At 45.8% G+C, this 21,334-nt stretch overlaps 1 protein-coding gene across 3 annotated transcripts in view; it reads right to left on the minus strand.

Annotated features, from left to right (window-relative positions):
- Nucleotides 1-395: 395 nt before the first annotated feature.
- Nucleotides 396-21,334, minus strand: part of LOC133840980 (protein prickle) — a 70,127-nt gene continuing 49,188 nt past the window's right edge. For 2 of the 3 annotated variants that reach the window (XM_062273209.1, XM_062273208.1), the window contains exons 2-6: nucleotides 5,867-6,512; nucleotides 4,219-4,332; nucleotides 3,049-3,177; nucleotides 2,773-2,976; nucleotides 396-2,679 (exon numbers count right to left, since the gene is read on the minus strand). In XM_062273209.1, coding sequence (XP_062129193.1) covers nucleotides 784-2,679; nucleotides 2,773-2,976; nucleotides 3,049-3,177; nucleotides 4,219-4,332; nucleotides 5,867-6,512 — 2,989 coding nt within the window. In that variant the 3' untranslated portion in view covers nucleotides 396-783. Of the gene's footprint in view, nucleotides 2,680-2,772; nucleotides 2,977-3,048; nucleotides 3,178-4,218; nucleotides 4,333-5,866; nucleotides 6,513-18,437; nucleotides 19,872-21,334 lie in introns of all 3 variants that reach the window. The other variant, XM_062273207.1, reaches the window with a different exon arrangement.

Here is a 21,334-nt window from a genome sequence, read left to right on the forward strand (position 1 = left end):
ATGTAAATACAGAGAAGCGTTCATTTTTATTAACTTTATTGTATTTAAAAGTATGTTTTGTTAAAAGTATAGTGTTTGCTTTGAACTCTTTATTTATAATCGTATTTGTATATTTAGAACTTAGTTTCGTACAGTTGTTGGACTTAGTCTAGAATTATTGTAAGTTTCTTTAGCCAAATCATATCGCATCGTGTTTCCTACTTATGCATTATGCTACATAATTATATTTATTGTTGTAAATAGTTGTAGTAAATAGTTGAAACTTATGCGAAATAAATAGATATATCCTCAATGATAGTTTTCATCAACTTTAGTTTATATGTATCTTGTATAAAAATATAATTAAATTATTTATGTATAGTATTTTGTTAGTTTGATTCGCTTAACTATGAATGTTCTCTTATGTTTGTTTTTTTTGGAACAGCATTGAGACCCACTTGGTAGGGGGTTCCATATTGTGATTTGGGGTCTTAACTAGGCGCCTTAAACTCAAGTTGAACTTTATTGCTTTGTTGAGTGCGGGATATGAGAGTTCTCTATTGCTATTTGTAAATCTGTATCTGTAGATAGACTTCTATTTGTATCTCGAATGCTATTTGCATTCGTATTTGTATCTGCCACTGTCCATAATCCTTGTGCATTAATAATTGATGCCCACCTGGTGGCTGCTTCGTTAGCAACCTGGCCCCTGGCACATCTCATTTATTAACGACCACAAACGCGCCAGGTTGCTGGCGCAGCTGCCGCGCAATCAGCGCTAATTAAAATGGCTGCCGGCGACCATCACGAGATTATGCAGTTCTTGTCCTTATCGCCGGCCATGTCCGAGGGCTTGCGCTTGCGATCGTAGGCGAGCGCATCGTTGGGCACATAGCTGACGCGAACGCCGCCATAGTGTCGCCGTTGCGGTAGCTGGTACATCATCATGTAATCCTCGGAGCTAGACGAACTCGATGAGCACGTGGAACACACATCCGACTCCTCCGATTCTTCGCGTTCTCGTTCTCGTTCCCTTTCTCGCTCTCTCTCACGCTGATGCCGCGGCGATTTGTGTGGCAACGTCATCGCCTCGCTGTCTGCCATTGTCGTTGTCTGCAGCACCGATGGCGGACCTTGGTAGGAGGAGGACAATGGCTGGGCCGGCGCATAGGTGTCTGCACGGGTTGTGGAATGCGAGCGATGACCGCTGCCGCTGCGATGATGACTCGACGACTTGCGACGTCGACGCCGACGCGACCCATGTCCATGTCCATGTCGATTGCCATCTCTATCACGCTCCCGATCTCTGTCTCGTTCACGCTCTCGTTCCCCACCGCTGCCGCTGGTGCCGGCGCCATTGCCCGAGTAGCTTCGGGAGCGCGGCAAGGTGTCGGGAATGCCCTCGAAGCGGACGCCCTTCTTCTTGCCCGGCTCACCGCTCATGGGCGAGGATGAGGAGCCGCCGCTCAGTATGGACACGGGATGCGTGGGCGGCTGTGTGGCCGACTGCGTGGACAGTGGCGTGTTTAGCGAACGATCTCCTGCTGAATGCGTAGGCGAACCCATCAGCTCCGGCGGCAGCGCCGTGGACGCAACACTCAGATTGGGCGTGGGCAGCTCGGGTAGCTCGCCGCACGTTGTTGGCGGCGGTGGCGGTGGATGCATAATGTCCGCATACTCATGCTGCGACGCATGGAACTGCTGAGCGGAGGCATGCAGCGGTGGAGCAGCGGGCAGCGGCTGGCCAAAGTGTGCCATGTGCTGCACTCCGCTGACGCCCAACTCTGGCATGCTGGAGGTGATGGAGTTCTCCATTTTGGAGACCTGTTGCAGCTGTCGTTGCATCTGATAGCCATGTGCAGCGCCCAGCGGCGGCTTGGCGGGCCACGCGGCATCCAAATTGGTGGCCATCTCGTTGAAGTTGTAGACGCCGTCGCGTTGCAGCTCCATGGGCTTTGGCATCAGATGCGGTTGAAAGTCGCCGGGCGAATTCAGCGGCGACATATTTTGCGAGCTGGAGAAATCGGTGAAATCGCCTCCAGCATTGTGTCGACTCTGCTCCAGATCCTTGACGACGCCCGCATCCGAATCCGAGGTGGGATAACTCTGCTTGCCATGTGACACCAACAGACCGCCGGCTGCCTCGTTGCCAACGCCTGCGGCCAGTTGCTGGCTCTGCAGCTGATACATGGCCTGATTGAAGCTGGCCTGATGCTGTTGCTGCTGCTGTGGCGACATGGGCGGAGAGCTGGAGGCGTGGCTGCTCGGTATGCGCGTCTGCTGCGGCCGCACACGCTGTGCAGGCGGCGTGGGCGTGGTGTACATGCCAGTGCCGGAGCTATCCGAGGGCGTTGGCGGCTCGCCCTTGCTGCAAGCTATCGAACAATAGATGGCGCCACGGCGCGGTAGGAAGGCGCGACCCAGCAGCGAGCAGCGGCAGGTGTTGCACGAGAAGCACTCGTCGGTGGCATGCCAGTGCTGACCGTCGTGACTCATCTGGCCCTGGTCGACGCCAATGGCCTCGCCGCAATAGTCGCAGTACTCGGCGAACATGGCGTCGAAGCAGAGCAGACAGTACGGTTTCCCCTCGCGCATGATGTAACGCTGGCCTCCGAGTTGCTTGTCGCACTCGTGGCAGGCAAAGTGATTCATGTGCCAGGCACGTCCCTCGGCCTCGGTGCACTCATCCGCCAGGATAATCTAGGAGTGCGAAAGTTATGTTAAACACGAAAAGTTATGCACAAGTTGCACAAGTAAAAGTTGAGCTGGTTGCAATGTTCCCCTCGCACTTACCTCATCACAGGCAGAGCAACGCGGCTTGAGCGTCTCGGCATGATGACGGCCACAGTACATGCGTCCATCGCGATGAAAGTAGATGAGATCCACGAGCAGCTCGCGGCAAATGCAGCAGGTAAAGCAGCCAGGATGCCAGCTGGCATTTGGTCCCAGTCGCGTGGCAAACACAGCGATGTCGCCAGTGGAAATCAGTTCGTCGCACTGCGAGAAGGAGAGAGAGGGAAGAAAGTTGTAGTTTTCCTCAGTTGCTGGGGGAATTGGGGGCTGACTTACGCCATCACAGGGACGGGCACTCATCAGTTGTCGGACATTGCCGCGACCAAGTGCATCACGTTTGCGCTGTGTGGAGAACAGGCGCAGCTCCTTGCGCTCCTCATCCGTCAGTGAGTGACAGTAACGAACCTGCAATGACAGAAGGTAAGAGAAAGAACCGTTTTGTTTTTTTTTTTATTCTTTATTTTTCTCCAGACAGCCAAATCATATGTTCAAGTTGAGTTGCGTTGAGTTGAGTTGAGAGATGGATGCCTTGGGTAGGCAAGGCTGCAACTTGAAGCACGCCCCGTGGGCAGCAACAGCAGCAACGAAAGGTAACGCAAAAGCTTAAAGTGATCTTTCCCAGAAGTCAACTCAACCCGAAGATTGTTTGTCTACAACAACAGCTGCTGATGCGTGGCTCAAGTGGCCAGTGGGCAGGGCACAGACAACCGCAGACAGAGACCGGTAGCTGGCAGACAACGCTGCCCATCAACTCCCAACTGCTTCTAGTCCATCTCTCCATCCAGCCAGCTCCAGCTCCAACTGCGGTCAGCAGCGTCTCGTTTGTGTTGTATGCAAATTTTTCGGCTGCCTCTTTTTTGTTTGCTGCACATTTTGATTTGACTTTTCGGCTTGGAATTTGGGCATTTGCCACACATTCCCTCAACGCATCGCATCGCAGTCTGCTCTGCTCTGCTAACTGGTCGTTAACATGGCAACCCCCAGTTAGTGGCAGTGGTTAAAATGCTAACAAACGGTAACTGATACTCGTATTTGCAACTTGCAATTGCGAATCCGCTCAACGTACTTTTTGTCGTAGTTTTTTGTGGTTTTATTTTTATTTTCGTATTTTTTTTTTGGGTTCAGTTAGTTGCACTTGTTTCCTTGATTAATTAAAAGGCAAGCGGAGCAGCAGAAGCGGTGAAAATGTGTGGGAAAATCGCTGGCATTGACTTTGATATGCCGTTGCCGTAATTTGAGTTGTCGTTGTCCAGGAGGGACATCGACTGCGACATCGACATCGGCTCTGGCACTGGCCATTCAATCACGATAAAACGCGCACACATTTAAATAAATACCAGGAAATCGACAGGGCAGTCTCTCTCTCACCAGGGACACAGCACCACTACAACAACTACTACTACTCGCAGAGTCGTAACTGAATACAAGTATTGAATATACACTCACCTCGTTATCATGCGGCGGCAGTTGATGCAGCAATTGTCGCACACGATACTGCTCTCCGGGACTGTTGACGTATGGCACTTTGTCGTCGGGTATTTGGGAGAAATACAAGCGTACCTGCAATGAGACCAAACAAGAAGAATGTTGAATGAAGAATGAAGCATGTGGCATGAAGTATGGATAAGCTGGAATGCAGTCGGCAAAAAGGCAGAGCAACAGAGCGCACAGCGAACAGAGGTCACACACTGTGAGCGAGGCGAGATAAACTCAAGCTAAAAAGGGTTAAGCCCGACAATTCCCCTCAGTCAAGTCCCCAGTTGCAGTCGCTTCATCATCATCATCATCATCATCCTCATCGTCATCGTCATCATCACGTTGATCAGTGGGAATCGGAGAGGTAGCCCGTCAACTGGCCACATTGCCTTTGCTTGGCACACAGCAGGCAAGCTGCCAAAAGATTTTTGATTTTATTACGTTGATTTTCCATTTGGCCAGGTTGAAAGGTGCTTAACGTGCAGCTCGGTCAACTTCTAAGCACAATTCTTTATTGGCCACGTTTTATGCAAGTGCCTGTTAAAGTTTTCAAATGACCGCAAACTCTCAGAGTCCCATTCCATTTCCCCATCTCATTTTCAGCAGCATCCGCCACATTGAAGCTGGCCAACTGTTCGGCGACTGGCAACTGACTGACTGCCTGACTGACACATGGCTTATGCTGCGTCAACGTAAATGGCTGTAAATAAATTTTCAATTCTGTTTGTAACGTTTGCCAAAAATACAATATGGCATTGGCCATGGCAATGCCAATGGCAAAACAAAAACTTCGACTGCGACTGCGAGACATTTGATAGGCGGCGTTGTCAGTGCATGTTGAGCGAGGATTAACGCGAGTCCTCATGTGTGTGTGGTGTGCTGGAGATTGGTGACTGGAGACCGCCAAACGTCTTTCTCACTCCTCTCTCTCTCTCTTGGAACTGCCAAAAAAATTTTGGTAGCGAACTTTTAGGCGAGCAACGGGTCGAAAGATTGCGCAAGATTTATACGCCATTGGCGCATATTTTACGCAAATAATTTATGTGGCGTTTATGTCAGCCGAAAATAATTGAAAAAATCGGCTCAAATGGTAGCCGATTTTTTACAGCATTGAATTGGCCATAAAAGTCGCAGTCACATTGAAAAATTGCCAAGCCAAAAAACTAGCGCAGCTGCGACTGCGAACACGAGTGGGAAGCTGTTGCTCCGATTAGAGTTTCATTAGCGCAATCTAATTCACAATACTTGGCAGATATAGTAGGCTTTTACTTGCAACGTGTGTCTCGCCAGAAGATGCAACCAAAAGATGCAGTGACATTCGAGGCGAGATGCGTGAGGGTTTCGAAGCGTTGCGATGCCAACGCCTGACTGACTGGCTGACTGATTTATGGCCTTGTATTGCATATTTATTTACAGCTGGCCCTCGACAACGTTGACTTCCACTCTGTACTCTGTGCTTTGTGCTGTGTGGTGACGCACAATAAGTCAAGTGGAGCGCTTGCCGCTTATCGGTGGTCACAAATCAAGCATCAACAATCAGAGATCAAGCGAAAATTTCAAAATCTTCTTCTTTGCTGGGCTCTGGGGACACAACAACAGATCAGACCTGTTCACTTACCTGATCTGGTCGCAGGCCAGGCGGCACCCAAGTGTACTCCTCGAGCGCGCAGCCGCTGTCATCGTCCGAGTGCGATTGTCGCTGGATATCCATGTGCGGGCCGGCCAAGAATGGTGCATGTGCCGACGCTGACGAGGAGCCCGCGGCTGGATGATGCAGCAGCGATGGTGGCGAGGGTGTCGATAGCGCCGGTGACAGCTGATGATGGCCATGCTGTCCATGTTGTTGATGCTGCTGATGTGGATGCGGATGACCATGCGTTTGCTTCAGCGAGGAATTCGAATACTTGGAGTTCGAGGAGCAGCCCGAGGCAGCTGGCGAATACTGTGTGGATGCGGCACCAGGTGGACCAGCGGGCAACTGCATCGGTGGCAGCTGCTGATGATGGGGCGGCAAGTATTGCTGATGTCGTTGCAGCGGCAATGGCGATGTGGGCAACATGTTGCCCGCATTCTGTGCCCCATACAATGCGCTCGCCGATGAGCTGCTGGGCAGACCCAAGTTGCCCAATGCCGGGGGCAACGGCAGCGGCAATGTGCCAGCACCAACACCAGGCTGTTGGCCATGGCTGGGCGAGAAGTGACGCGGCAACGTTGGGATCTTCTGCAGATACGAAATCTGCGTTAGCGGCGTTCGGCTGATGGGCCTAAAAAACAGAAAGAGAGAGAGAACGAAAGCGGAGATTAGTTGTGTTTAGCAATTGCTGATTTTTGTGGCGTAGCTAATTTAAACTTAATTAAAATATTTCCGATATGGCATGTTGGGTTAAAGGTGCGCATAGTTGGGTCTGGGAACCAAATTATTTAAGCTGGCAAATCATATTTTTAATGTAATATAAAACCACATAAAATGTGTTTTCCCTTTGGATTTTTTTACTTTGTTTTATGGTGCGCTGTTGTCTTTATTCCTTTGTAATTCGCCGGGTTGGATTTATGCGGTTTTGCACTTCCTATTCATATTTTTTTATATGTTATTTTACATTTATATTGTTTCTTTTTTTCGCCAGAGTTTCATTTGAACAAGCTGTCAATTTTAGTTAATTTTTTATGTGTTTTTTATGCGTCGCTCAAAAAAGGATTGTATTTTTTTGTTGGTGTGCTGCGAAACGTCAAAATGAAAATACAAATACGCTTCACAGCATTTGCACAAACAAATCGACAGTTTTGTTGTGTTGTTGTTGTTGCTGTTTGTTGTTCGTCTGATATATTCGTGTGTTTTACTGTTGTCTGCTTTCCGGGCCCTTGGGCTGTCGCTGTTTGTCATTTTGTTGTAGCCTGACATTGTTATCCTAGCAAACGCCCTAAATACTCTGCAAAACTGGTCGTGCTGTCTAGTTGACGTTGTGTAGGAGTGACAGCGTATGTATTAATGTGTTTTTTTAAAGCTTAATAGATCATAGACACAACATTAACAAATGAGCCTGTATAAATGAACTTTCGTAATAACATACTGAATTATAGGTTAGCTTTTAAAAGCGTCACTGATCGCAGCAACAAAATTAACAAAATAAGCTATCGGTATCAAAAGCATCTTTCGTGTTAACATGCTGATGCATTGGTCGGCTTTTAAAAGCTTCACTGATTCTAGCAACAAAAGAAGTGTCCATGAGATTTAGTCGTAGAAAATAATTTATTATACAATAGTATATAAAAAAAGAGTCACTTATTTTCATATCATTATTATTATTTAATACTCGTCATTAATTAAAGAAACAGTATTAAAAGGATTTTAACATAGATAAAAATAAAAAACAGACATTTTCGATATTGTATATTCACCATTTCGCCCCTGGACCTTAACTTCAATTTAAAAGTTTAAACTAAATTTCAATTGTAGCGCATACACAACTCGGGTTGTGGTGGCATTCAGCCGTTGCATGCACCATTTCATGCCAATGGTTGTTGTTTGTTGTTGTAGCTATCAAAGGATAACTGTGCATTGTCTGCGCATATGTAACTGTAGCTTCACTCGATTTGGTATGGGCGTAACCGCCTCTGACTCCGACTCCCACTCCCACTGAATATATACTATAGTATTCATGTGAATGTGTGAGTGCATTTGTGAGTAACTCACAACTGACTGTGTGTGCGTATGTGTGTGTTGCTGTGTGCTCATGCGGGCTTTTTATCAAAACAATGTGGCCGCCCTTTTGTTGTTTTTTCGGGGCCATGCGAATTCTTTTTGTGTAGTCGCCATCCCTTTTTGCCAGTTGCCAGTTGGCAACGCTGTTTCCGTATCCGTATCCGCTTTAGCGATTGCAATTCCATTTCTAGTCCGCTGACTCTCTCTCTGTGGAGCTGCTGATGTGTCAATATTGTGCGAGGCGGTTGCGTTTGCGGTTTGCCAGCAATTAATTGCGCAGATTTTGGCTTTTAACTGGCTGCGAGTGAACCCGCTCGGTCTAAAATGTAGTTTTCCCATTGTTTTATGGAGCGTCGACATTTGCATTTTTAAAGCGCATAACACACTGCGAACAGAGGGTAAAGAATGCGTGGCATCGCATTGCGGGCGTGGGATTGCCAAAAGGGAAACATTGCACGTGCAGCATCAGCTTCAGCTTCAGTTTCAGTTCGAGTTCCAGTTCCAGCTTTGCAGTCGCTGTCCCAATCGCAGTTGCAGTCACAGCTGGAGACAGATGCCAACGTCGGGGACCAAAAGTGTTGGCTGCTGTCAAATCAGCCGCATTCAAACTCAAATTACAAGCCAAACAAACGGCTGGCGGCACTCTCTGGCACACAGGGATTGCAATTGGGATTGGGATTGGGAGACTGCCGATTGTCCGACTGCCGGCAACACAGACCACAGACTGCCAGTTGCTGGTTGCTGGTTGCCAGTTGCCGTGCTGCAACTGGGGACTGTTCGCTGGCTCTTTTCAAATGAAAAGCGCACCAAATGGCATTGCACAAAAACTGGGCCTAAACACAAATTTGTTGCATTGGAAAATGAGAGGATAGCTGCGCTGTTGCACTGTTGTACATTGAAGTCTTTTGAATTTATTGTGCGGTCAGTCAGCTGGGGCCGACTGTGCGGGCTCCAACTACTCCAAGCGGGGCTGGGCCGGGCCGTTTGGCGACCTGCATTTCTTTTCATTCGCGCGGCATTTTTGCAATTTACAAATTTATTGTTGACTGCAACGAATTGCGTAAAATTGCCAGCAATTGTGGCAAGTTTCAATTTGGTCTGCGCGTGTGTTTTCCGTTGAGTTGTACAGCACTCTTTTTTATTTTTTGCTCTCCCGCTCTCTTCAGGTTTATTAAGCCATTAAAGCTCGACTCGGCTCGAATTGCCTTTGAAAATGGAAAGTGGCAGACTACACAGCACAGAGAGCGGGAGATGCTTAACATGTTTGCCTGGCTTAGGCATTAGTGCAAACGCACAATTCGCAACAATGTTGCTGGCAACATGCTGCTGGCAACATTGGCATACCAAGAACACCCTTGAGATACATATGTACATACGTAAGTTTGCATAAAATACAACACAATAAATGCGGGCATTGCCTGAGGGCAGCTGTTGCCAATGTTTGCTTTTGCATTTACCAAACTTTGTTGAGGCAGGGGAGAAGCAAAGGGAGAAGTTGGTAAAGTTGAAGTTGAAGGAGAAGAAGGGTTCAGTTTCAGGCTCACTTTGGCAGTCGTTGAACCAAAAAAAAGAAGAAAAAAAAGAGGCATAAAACTGGTTTGCCACTTGGCCGATACATGCCGTTGATTTCTCTAGGCCCAATGCTTTTGGGCCCTAAAACTAGTTCAAAAGCGTTGCCATTGATAACCGCAACATTGCAACAGCGCTGCTTGCTGCTTGCAGCTGCCCCCAGCACGATCGTGTCAAGTGTGGCAACTACTACAGCCGTGGTGGCTTAAGCACTCGCCATCTCCATTATGGCTTCAGCCTGAAGATCTCTCTATACTATATTTAGCTGGGCTGCTTATCGCTTGGCTGGCATCTAAATGAATGATCATTATATACGGCACGGCGAACGCGTTGACAAATTGCAATGTCGATGCCGCATTCGTTGCCTCAGCTCTGCTCTGCTCTTGATGGACGCTTCAATGACTGCTCCATGGACAGCCCAAGCAACAATTGCCAGAGTTACTCAGTCAGTCAGTCAGTCTGTGCGGTTTCTGACTCATTTGTTAGCTAGGCCACAAATTTAGGTTAATGTCGAGCAACAAGCACAGCGAAAGTTTCCATTGATGCTTCTGCAGTCGCTACTGCCTACAAATACTCAAATTATTTTCCATATCTCTGACCCCCACTATCAATTGCCAGCGACACATCATCTACCTACAGACCGACAGGTGGTCCCTTAAATGCCACAACGTCCTGGTATTTGACCGGTGAGACTTGTTTAGTAAGTTTTACGATGTTGCTGCGACACAACAATTATTACTCGAGTTCCTGACGGGACGACTCCTCCTGGCAATGTTTAGTGGCTTTTATTGTTTCACAACAGCAGCAAATAACAAAGGATGATTTCAAGATACCGTGTGCTTAGATAAATTCTAATAAAGGGCATATACAGTTTGCGTATTGAAAAGGTAAATTTATGTGTTTTAAAATTGCGAGTAATAAAATAAGATATATTTTAAATATTTCTTTTTGAAATCTTCAACTTTAAATGATAAAGAAAAATGTTCATTTAATTTTAGATGTATTTCCGACATATTAAACATTTCTCATTGATCTGTTTGTCATTAAACAACATTTTTTCTCGTAACCATTTTTATTATTATTTTATATTCTTTAAATAGATATCTCATGCATATATTTCTCATTAAATTTTCAAGCGTTTTAAATTACAAAACCGCCTATGGTCATTCTTTTAAAGGGTATTCTCGTATATATGAATATAGTATCTGTGTAAAAGTTTTAGTGTCTGTCCATAACGAACTATTCGTACACGAACTTCAGCAACTGCAAGTGGCTGGCTTTATTAAAAAAATCCTGCCGGCAGCAAGCTCACAACTAGTGCGATTGTCATAAACGATTTTTGAATTGACAATAAAAATTGCCGTAAACTTTATGGCGAACATGCTGAACACACGAACACACGTACACACACACACACACATACACATATTACTTGCGTCTAGAGCAGCAGCCCCCAGGTCCTCTTACAGCACCTAGATCCCAACTTCCAGCCTCCAGCTCTCTTGGTCCCTTCTCCCCTTCCCGGCTGCTGTTGTGCATTGTGTCTGGCAGCAACGAGATACGTTACTCGGCATTGCAGCTCTATGTGGCACTGTGGTTGTCTGCCTTGTCAACATGACATTTGGCGTGTTGACATTTTTATTGACTTTGGCATCTACTCGTACTACGTTCCCTGGCAAACATTCCAACTTGTTGTTCTGTTCGCTCGTTCGTTTATTTGTTTGTTTGTTTGTGTGTGTGTTGCAGCTAAAAGTTGATTAAGAATGTCTGCCTGTCGAGTTCTATAGCCAGTCAGCCAGCCAGGCTGCTGATGGGATTGTGACTGGCACTAGAACTATGGACTGAGAACTCTACTACTGCTAGAGTGCAGGGACTGCGTGTGGTCAAGTATTGCATTTATTGCGTATACGTCAAGTGGCACTAATTGCAGCTAGCTGCGAAATGAGCATGCACACAAATAGAAATCAATTAAACGGTTAACTGTATATGAAAGTCAGCTGTTAATTTGTATGTTCAATTTAGAAAGTCGCGCATAAGCAAAATAATTGCATAATTTGTTCGGATCACAGGCAATTTTCACACCAAAGCACCGAAGCCCATGTTGTTGCCCGCCCAAACGAGCAGACGAACTTGTTGCTCCCAGGCTAAGAAGAGTCGAGAGACCAAAGAGCCAGAGTGAGAGGCCTCTGGCAAGAGAACAAATTGTTTGCTTATCTTTGGGTAACAAAGCTGACCAATTAATGTTGTTCCCTGGCAGCGTCAACAATGTTGCTGCAACATTTTCGCAGTGTTGCATTTTGCGCTTTTGTTGTTGTGCTCTGCTCTGCTAACGGCAACGAAAATTGTTTTCTGAGCGTGCAAATTTTCACAGCTGCTGCAACAGCAACAGTAACAGCAACAACTATGCCAGTAATTTTCCAACTGTCTGTCTTAGTATCTGTGTTGTGTTTGTGTTGTGTGCGCCAAACATCGAAGCAAAAGATGCCCCAACACTTCAACTTTAGCTTCGGCCTGAGACAACAGCATGAACAACACGAACAGTAACAACAACAACAACAACACAGCAAAGACAACAACTTGAATGCGGGATCTCTTCAGTGCTCGCCAGAGTGTTCGTTGGAAACAAAAGCAGGTTTCAGAACTCATCTCTGCCGGAAAATGCATGGAAAACATTGAAGCGCAACTTGACTCCGTTCGATTCGGTGTTTTGTCTTGTTGTTCGTTGTTCGTTCATCGTTCAACGCTGCTTTGGCAGTGAAATTGCATCATCAATGCAAATTTGGCGCGCTAAATGCTGGTAACAGAGTGCTGCTGACATAACGGCCAATAATGTTGACCATGGTAATTGATTCGCAACGATTTTCTTTTTTATTTCTCCCTCTTGCAACTAGCCAGTTTCACTCGACGAGTTCTAATTAATTTTTAACTCTTTGTAAATTCATCAAAATTGAAACGCATTTGTCTCGAGACGCCCACAGATTGACTGTCCTGCTCAGTCACTCTCTCTTCCTCTCTATCTCGTGCCCCCTCCTCGTATTTCTCTCTTGCTCGCTGTCTGCGTGTGGCGGCCAAGTTGAAGTCCACATTCAGGCTGGCCCACGGGCAACAAGCAACCACCAACCAACAGCCAACTACCAACAAATACAGAAACAACATTCGATCGGTCGTTGTCTTTGGTCTATGAACTTGTTTTCTCATCTCCTCTCGTAGTTTTAATTGAAGCTGTGTCTTTGCTTTTTATGCTTTTTGTCTTCGTCGCCGTCGCCGTCGTCGTTGTCGTCTTCATCTTTGTCGCTCGTCGTTGTCTTCCTTTTCTTTTGCTTTTTTCGTGCTTCGTCTGGCTATTATAAATTATGCGGCTGCTTCGATTTTTATACATTAATGTTTCCTCAGTGCGTGGTGATTATGCTCAATTTTGTTTTTGACCATAATTACTTTGACGCTTGGCCCATCCGTGTATCCGTTAACATTTCGGTCTTCATCTTCTTCTCTTCCACTTTTTTTTTGTAGTTGCTTCGTTGTTGCTGTGTGTTTGTACAACAAATTGGCATTGATTGATATTTATTCCAGCTTTGGCACTCCAAAAACCAATTGTTCAACATGTAAGCACATAATCGTACGGGAAATGTTCAACGTTTTCATGCTGTGAATACGAGTGCTGATACTCAAAACTTATATTCATACACACAGTGTTATTTGCAGACCTTGAAATGTTGCCAACAATAGTGATACTCTGAGCACTATTTAAGTGTTTGACTAAAACTATCGAATCGCGCTTTGAAACTTTTTGAAGGTCAAAAAGATTGAACACTTCTCGAGGTCAGATGTGGGAAAAATGAAGCAAGCCCCATGGCTATTAATATCACAGTCAGGCGAGTTATTAACTCTAACTTAATTTCAACATTGAGTGCAGATAAATCATTTGATTAGGTAAGCCAAGAGAGTGCCAATAGCTTGGAGTCCGCCACAATTATTAATGACATATCCAGACGTTAAACATGTCCACCCCACCGAACAACAACAGCAGCAGCAGCAGCAGTAGTAGTAGAGTCAGTTCGGCTGTGGATGATTTATGTGCAACGCTTCTTAACAAAACTGTTCACAAATTAACCGTAATATGATTTACAGAAAAGCCGCTTTGCTGCTGCTGTTGCTGCTGTGGTTGCTGCACCTTTTTCCCAGAGTGCAAGTTGCATGCTTTGATTTATGGCCAACTGCAATCGGAATCTAATTTCTTGGCCATTAACAAAACCAAACCTTGCTTCGTCTGGCCAAAACTGAGTCAAAGCAGTGCGGCGTCGAGTCTAGTAGGAGAATCTGCTGCCTACGCAGCATGAAAGTCTCTGAAATTTAAACTCCAACTGCGCAACATCTCGTGCTTGATGTTGTTGTTGCTGTTCGGGATGCAACAACACACGACGACGACGACGACGACAAGCTCAAAAATTAAGCAAGAACTTTTGGCAAAATGTTGACAAAGTCAACGGTAACTTTAGTCTCTTGAACTTGGTTGTGTGTAACTGTAATGCTGTTGCAACTTGTCAGCAGAACATGGCAAATAATTAGCTGCTAATTGCTTTTATGAGTGCATGACATTCCCAATCGATGGCTAATGATAAACGGAAGAGGCTCCTCGAGGATTCACTCGACTGCCATGATTGGCAGTTTAAGGGGCAGTCATTGCTAACGGTAAACAATCATACGATTTGCGGCTATTACGAGTGGTAGCTTGATAAGGTCGCCAACATATCAAATGCATATAAACAACGATAAAGCGCAACACCTTGTTGCTGTTGTTGTTGCTGGCCCCAAAAAAAAGCTCTTATCATGATTAGAAATTCACCGCCTTGTGCTGCACTTGCATTGCAGAAACCAGAAATCAACTGAACAGTGGCCATCAGCTTGGGGCAAGAAGCAGCAGCAACAGCTGGAGCAGCAAGTTCAACGGCTAACGAGGCAGGAATGCAAAGAGTGTTAAAGCTGTCCCTCTGCCTCACTTGCCACTTTGCAACTGCAGCACTGACCAGTGCCACTGCCACTGCCAGTGCCACTAAGTAAGTGGCTCGTCGAGTGGCATGCAGGCAATTTAAATGCAAAGCCTGCAAAAGCCGTCTCCAAAGTGAAGCTGTCAATGAAAATTACGCGCGGTTTTTCCTTTCTTTCTCCATCTGCCTCTGTCTATCAGGCAATAAATTTATTGCACTGCGTGCGTGTGTGTGTATGCGTTAAATGTTTAATTAATTAGCGAGAAATGCATTAAGTGATTTGTTGTCTCTTAATATGCGCCATCAAGCCATTAAGCTGCTCCTGGAATGCCGCCGCCTCGGAATGTTGCCCAAACAATAAGCCATATCAACGAAAATGTAACACAGATCGTTGGTCTGTCATTCAACTGTCAACTTTTTGGCAACAAAAGCCAACAGCGAGCAATCTGCATAATGCCAAAATACGCACTTCTCTTCGAAGAGTTTAGCTGTGTATTTCACTCCATGGCCAATTGGTTTTGACGTGGGCGCAGACAAGTTGAAGCCCAAACAAAATGTATCATGAGTCGGCAGAAAGGGGAATTCTACACGGATTTTTGGTTTTCTAAACTGATTTCAATTTCTTTAGAGCCTCAGTCGAATCAGACACGGGCGCTCTGACACTTTGACAGCTGCTTAAGCGCTTTGAAAAATGCTGCGAGGCAAAGGCAAAGGCAAAGCCAAAGGGCTAACTCACTCTTATGGCCATTATCGCAGCTTCAAATCACGCTTAACAAAATCTACAATTAATATGCGACGCAATTGTTGAGCCTCTCTCTCCCTAGCTCCGTAATTAGCATGGTGAGCATGCGCGAAAGCGACGGACAGAGAGACAGAGGGAGACGTAGCGAGGCGGCAACATTTCGCAAAAAATTACTTTAATGGCCTGTCTTATTTTCACATTACTACGGCAGAGCGACAAAAAAAAAACAAAATCATATTTTATCGCTTTGCATAAATAAATCACGAGGCGGCTTCACTTGTTTGTTGCACCTCTCACTCGCTCTTGCTCCATCTCTCTCGCTCTTGTCTGGCGCCGTCTTCGTCTGGCGTTTGTGGCAAGCAAATGGCAAATGGAACTCGGCAAGTTGGCAACTTGGCCAATTGTCTGGCAAGTCATACAAGTTTCCAGCACACTCACAAGATTTGTTGCGTTTTGTTATTGTAATTAAGTTGCATCTGCAATGACCGCATGCCGCATGCCGCATGCCACATACAGAAATGCCTCAGTAACGCCCCAAAGTCATTTGTCAGTCGCTTTTGGCTCAAGAAACAAAATGTGCCAGTGGAACTCTTGACTCCGAGTCTGAATTTGTTGCAACAGTTGTTCGTTCAACAACTGCAGCGCCGAGTGCCCTTAATGGCTTTGTTAATTAAAAACAAAATCAATATGAATGTGTGTGCTTGCCAGCGTGGTATGTCGAGAGGCGTTTGCAGTGACAAATAACTCTCTTGCCATTGCAAATTTATGCCGATCTAGGATTGATAAGATCCCACAAACCACACAAATCCCACAAAACTACAATTTATTCATAATAAAAAAACTGCAATTCAATTTTTATTACCAACTCTTGGTGCACATTTTATTACACTTCGCGTTGTTTAATAGCTCACTAGTAAAATCTATGTACTCCGCTTTTCTAGTTGATGTGGTAAATCAGTTGGTTGACACTGCACACAATAAAATGGCAGATTATCTAAAATTCTCTTTTAGTTAATTGCTACGAGAATTCTTATGCAAGTACTTAATATTCGTCTTTGGCTAATAATGTTTTGAGACATCATTTTTGTCATTTAAAAAAGCAAATGAATCGAGAAAAAAGGTAGCTAACATGCTATAAAACGAATGACTTGAGGAGATTGCTTTAAGCCAAGTAAAAGACGAAGTAAAGCCAGAGATTTATGCAACTGTCGATGGTAGTTAAGATTGAATTGAATGCTTAGACACGAGCTGAGCACAACTTCATTGCTAAGCCAACAGCAGAATGTGGATGCGACTGCTAAATGCAATTTCTGGAAAACCTGAAGCTATTAACAAGAACAACAACAACACGATGGCAATGGCGATGTCGACGACGACTTTAGGATCAAGTTGGACGACCAGAGCAAGTAAATGCTGCAACTTAAATGATTGGCTGGCAATTTTTTAATAACTTCATTAACAGTTGCGCCGTGGCCAGCAATTAAAATGCTCGCTGTATCAGTGGGTGCATTTAAAACTGGTGGCAAACGCGATTTGCACTTGCACAGCAGCAAGTTAAATGCCACTGCCAAATCTGATCTGAGCGAACTAAGCCAGACAGACGCTCTCTCACGTCTCTCACTCTCCGCGCCTCACCGCGGGCTAATTTGCTTATTCTCGCGTGTGGCAAATAGCAGCAGCGGCTACTGAAAATTCATAGCCAGATTCTTAGTTTGTTGCCGCTGTTGGCAGTTGGCTGTCAGGCTACATCAAAACGGCGTCTGTTATTATTATTAATTATGCTTTGAGTGCGTTTTGTACTACATACATAAAGCTCTACAGTTAGGGTTACCTTTCCTGTTGGCAGTCCATTTGAAATGCATTGATTTGGCAGAAAATGCCGCGAGAGCCTGTAATTTAAATACTCCTTCTACCTTTTCTTTTGCAGTTCATGTTGCTCACACGGCAACAGCATCAACTAATTGAGCTGTGTTTTTTGTGCTGCTGCTGAGCATTAGCTTTAAGTTTGCCCCGTTTGGTCGCATATATTAACTTTGACTCAAGTTCGTTGCCTAAGTCTTTTGTTTTGCCATGCATAGTAAATCAACACAAAATAGAAGCAGCGGCAGCAGCACAACGATGACAACGTCTATAACGTCTGGCCTCAGAATATATATGCAATATTTTTGCGCTCGACTGCGGCCAAAAAGGAAATGTCATGACACTGAAAACAATTGCAGAGCTTTGGGCTCCTCAAAATGTTTGAATGAAATACTTGACTGCAGTTCCACCAACGTTCCAGGCGCTCTTTTTCAGCCTGGATGTCTGGGCAGCGCCCATATTTCATAAGCTGCGTGCTGCACAAACACAATAACTTAGGGCCAACGATATTTGCATGGCATTATGCACAATCATGACATGAGCCGTAACAGCAGCAACAACAATAACAGAGGCAACAACAGCAACTCCTGCTCATGTTTATGTAAAGCGAGCCGCGCCAGACAAAGGCACTGGTAAATCACACTTTGGCAATCGTTGTTGCTATCGCTTAAATATTGCTATTGCTGTTGATATTACTATGGCCATTGTTGTTGTTGTAACAGGCGGCGTATGCGTAACTTGAGAATGAAACGCCATTGTCGCTATGGATGTCGCTGTTGTTGCTGCTGCTGTCGCTCAGTTTGCTGCTGTGAGTGATGCGCATGCACGGCAACAGCGCGTTCAATAAACAAGCGAAACCGGCCAGAAATTCAGCCAGCCAAGCAAAACAGCAAACAGCCAAGAGCCAAGAGACATGAGACACAAGACAGGAGACAGTAGACAAGACACAGGAGACAGGAGACAGAAGACAAGAGACAAGAGCCACGAGAGCTAACAGTCAGGCATCTCGCAGTGGTTTCAATTTCAGCCAAACCTATAGAGAACAAGTTGTTGTTGCTGTTGTGCGTTGCTGTTATGCGTTGCTGCTGCTGTCGTTGCGTGCAGTTTGTGGTTTCGTAGCGAAGCAGAACACGCAATGTGTGTTCATTGACTTCTGGCTGCCAACTTGCGCAACAAGTTGTTGCTGTCTCTGCGGCTGCCGGGTAATCAATCATTATTTGCACAGGGCACAGCAGCAACCAACGGCAGCAACCACTTGAAAAGTTATGCATTTAAATTGTCAGGGGGCTAAAGCGAAATTGCATCTGACAAATGATCAGCAAAAGTTACTCACTCATTTGGCTCCTGCTGAGAGGATCCATTGGCTGCTCCTTCAACTCCGGCCGCTGCTCCTGTGGCCGCTTCACAATTGCCGACAACCACTTCCGGTGTCAGTTGAGCGGCCTCCGAAATGACGGAGCTGTCCAGCTCATTGAAAGTGAAACTGATATCATGCGGATCCTTAAACGGCTTCATGCTGCGCGGCAAACTTCGCTGTCGCAGGCTCAAATTCAGAAACTTAAGATCACTGTCGGTCAACGGTTGCAACGGTGCCGAAACTGTTGCAGTTGCAGTCGCTGTTGTTGTTGTGCGTGCGGGTGGCGGTGGTGCTGCACGTTGCTGCTTCTGCTTCGGTGGCAACGCTGGCTTCGGCTCCTCCAGTAGCTCCTCCTCCGACTGCTCAATGATCTCCAACACCTGCGCCGTGCACGCCGATTCAAGCTCCATGCTGTAGTACTTCGCTATGTGCTCGGTGGCATCGGTTGGATTGTAGTTTTTGCCACGTATCAGATCGCCCAAGTGATCTGCATCGATGCCAAAGAGAAACGGGTCATCGAGCACCGTCACCTTGGCATTCCTCTGAGTTGGTTCATCCTGCGACTGCTGCTGCTGCGATTGTTGCTGCTCCTTTTGTTCCTTGGACTCTTTCGAGTCTTTGTGCTTTCCCTCGCCCTTGACATGGGCACGCAGCGAGCGTAGCAGCTTTTTACTGCGCCTCGGCGTTGTTGTCGAGGTTTCGCATTTGGCGGGAAACAGCGGACGATTCGATGTTGGAGCTGCAGCAGCAGTTGCAAGGCGCTTTTTGCTGTGGCTGCTCGTCTGTTGGCCGCTATCGCCCAGATCGATGCCATCGTCCGCATCTTCGTTGGCATCTAATTGCGCTGCGATAAAATCGCTAAAGCCATAGCCAATGCCAACCGTATCGTAGTCATCGACCGTTCCCGTCAATTGGCAGTTATTGTTGTTGCTGTTGCTGTTGCTGCCGTTGGCATTGTCATTTTCATGATTAGCCTCGTTGGCGCTGCCGCTGGCCGCCAGTCGCTGGGCAGCCGCCTTGCTATAGAGCTGTCGATAATATTTCTGCTGGTCGCCATACAAGAAGCAGACGCGCCACCATTGTTTGCATGCCAGCAAATTGGCGGTACGTGGCACCACCGCTGGCTCCAGGTTGCCCGTTGTTGCAGCATTTGCTGTTGTTGTTGTGGCTGCTGCTGCTGGTGCTGTTGCTTCTGTGGATGCTGCTGCTGCTGCTGACAGGCTGCTCATGTTGCCAGCTCTGCTTATTATTATTGTTCTTGACTTGTAATTACTTTCAGTGCTTCACTTGGTCTGCTTACAGACCTTTGCTCGTTAGCATCTTACTTGTTTTGCTTTCTTTTTTTTGGTTAACTTCGTTTTGGTTAATAAATTTTCATGTTGTTGTTTTTTGTTTTTATCGTTTGCTTTTCTGCTTGGAAAATTAATGTATATTTAAATTTTTATAGCTTTATTTTTTCGTTCGGCAATTTATTGGCCACATTGTCACGAGTTGTCAGGCGATACACAAATACCACACTAATTGCCCTGAGCTCAGCTCACAATTTATTATTAAAAGCTTTTTCCACTTTCACACCGAAGCTGAAAAGGAAAATTGAATGCAACTTTGATCGATCGCCCCAGCGGCCCATACATAATCGACTTTCGAATGCCAAAGGCTCATTTGGTATTCAAGAGGCTTGGCTCAGAACAAAGCCGAAGTGGCCAACAGAGAATCTAACACTTTCCAACTGGCATCGATAGATAGCATCGCATCGGAGTCTGCCTGTCAGCTAGAATGGAAAACAACACAACACAACACGAAGCGAGTTGCAGTTCAAGTTGAAGTTGCTGCTGCACACGGAAGCAATCGATCGATGCAGTTGCTGCTGCTGTTGCAGTTGAAGCTAATCAAATTTGCAGACATTGCCTCCGTTTACACAGCGAAAAGTGCTGCAGAGTCGCCTAATAATGATGGCTTGACTTCACTTCTTTTTGCTTCGCTTTGCTTTGCTTTTGCTTTGCAAATAGCAAAGTGTACACATTTACCACTAGACGATGGTGGGATGGAGGGCGATTAGTCACGCCTCTAATAAAGATAGCAAGCATGTAGCTGCTGATGCTGGTGCTGTAGCTGCTGGATAACTCTGAGCCAAGTCAGTCTTCCATGCAATGGCGATGCCCTTGTCAGATAATAATAACTTCATCTTCATCATCATCATCATCGTCATCATCCACCGCAGCAGCAGCAGCAAGAGCATCAACAGCGGGTAGCATCCCATAAGTTGCATTGGCGGCCACTTTGAGTGCTGACCAAAAGCCTTGGCAGCAATTGCAGCTTAGCAACTGTCAGCCAGTGTATGCGTGTGTGTGTGAGTGTGTGTGTGTAGCGTGTGCATTAAGCCGCTTTGCGCTTAGTGCTCTTAGTCTCTCTTTTTGAGCCATCAGCAAAGAAGGCGTTGTCCAGGCGACTAATGGATCCAGCTCATATTATTGGCATTAGCTTCGAGTTATGAATGCAACTACAACAACAACAACCACAAGAAGAAAAACTTTAACAGCTCAGCATGTGTAAGTTGTGTGTGAATAAGATATGAAGTGAGTTTGACACACAGCTGCCCATCTAGGCAAGACACAACAAAACAAAACAAAGAATTCAACTTCTGTTTGCGTCTGACTTAATTTCTGTGAAATGAACTCGTCTAACCGAGTTAGCTGGCATACGTGCACATAATTGAATTATAAACAACAATAACAACAACAAGAGAGCGGCAAATGCAATCATAACTGGACGACGCCTACATAAACAAACCAGAAACTGGCATTTGGCTTCCGGTAAAAACAGAAACTGAAGATGATTTCCAGCCAAACAACTGCATTTCAAATAACAACATC

Source organism: Drosophila sulfurigaster, chromosome 3 (assembly GCF_023558435.1).
Source record: "Drosophila sulfurigaster albostrigata strain 15112-1811.04 chromosome 3, ASM2355843v2, whole genome shotgun sequence".
NCBI classification, from domain to species: Eukaryota; Metazoa; Arthropoda; class Insecta; order Diptera; family Drosophilidae; genus Drosophila; species Drosophila sulfurigaster.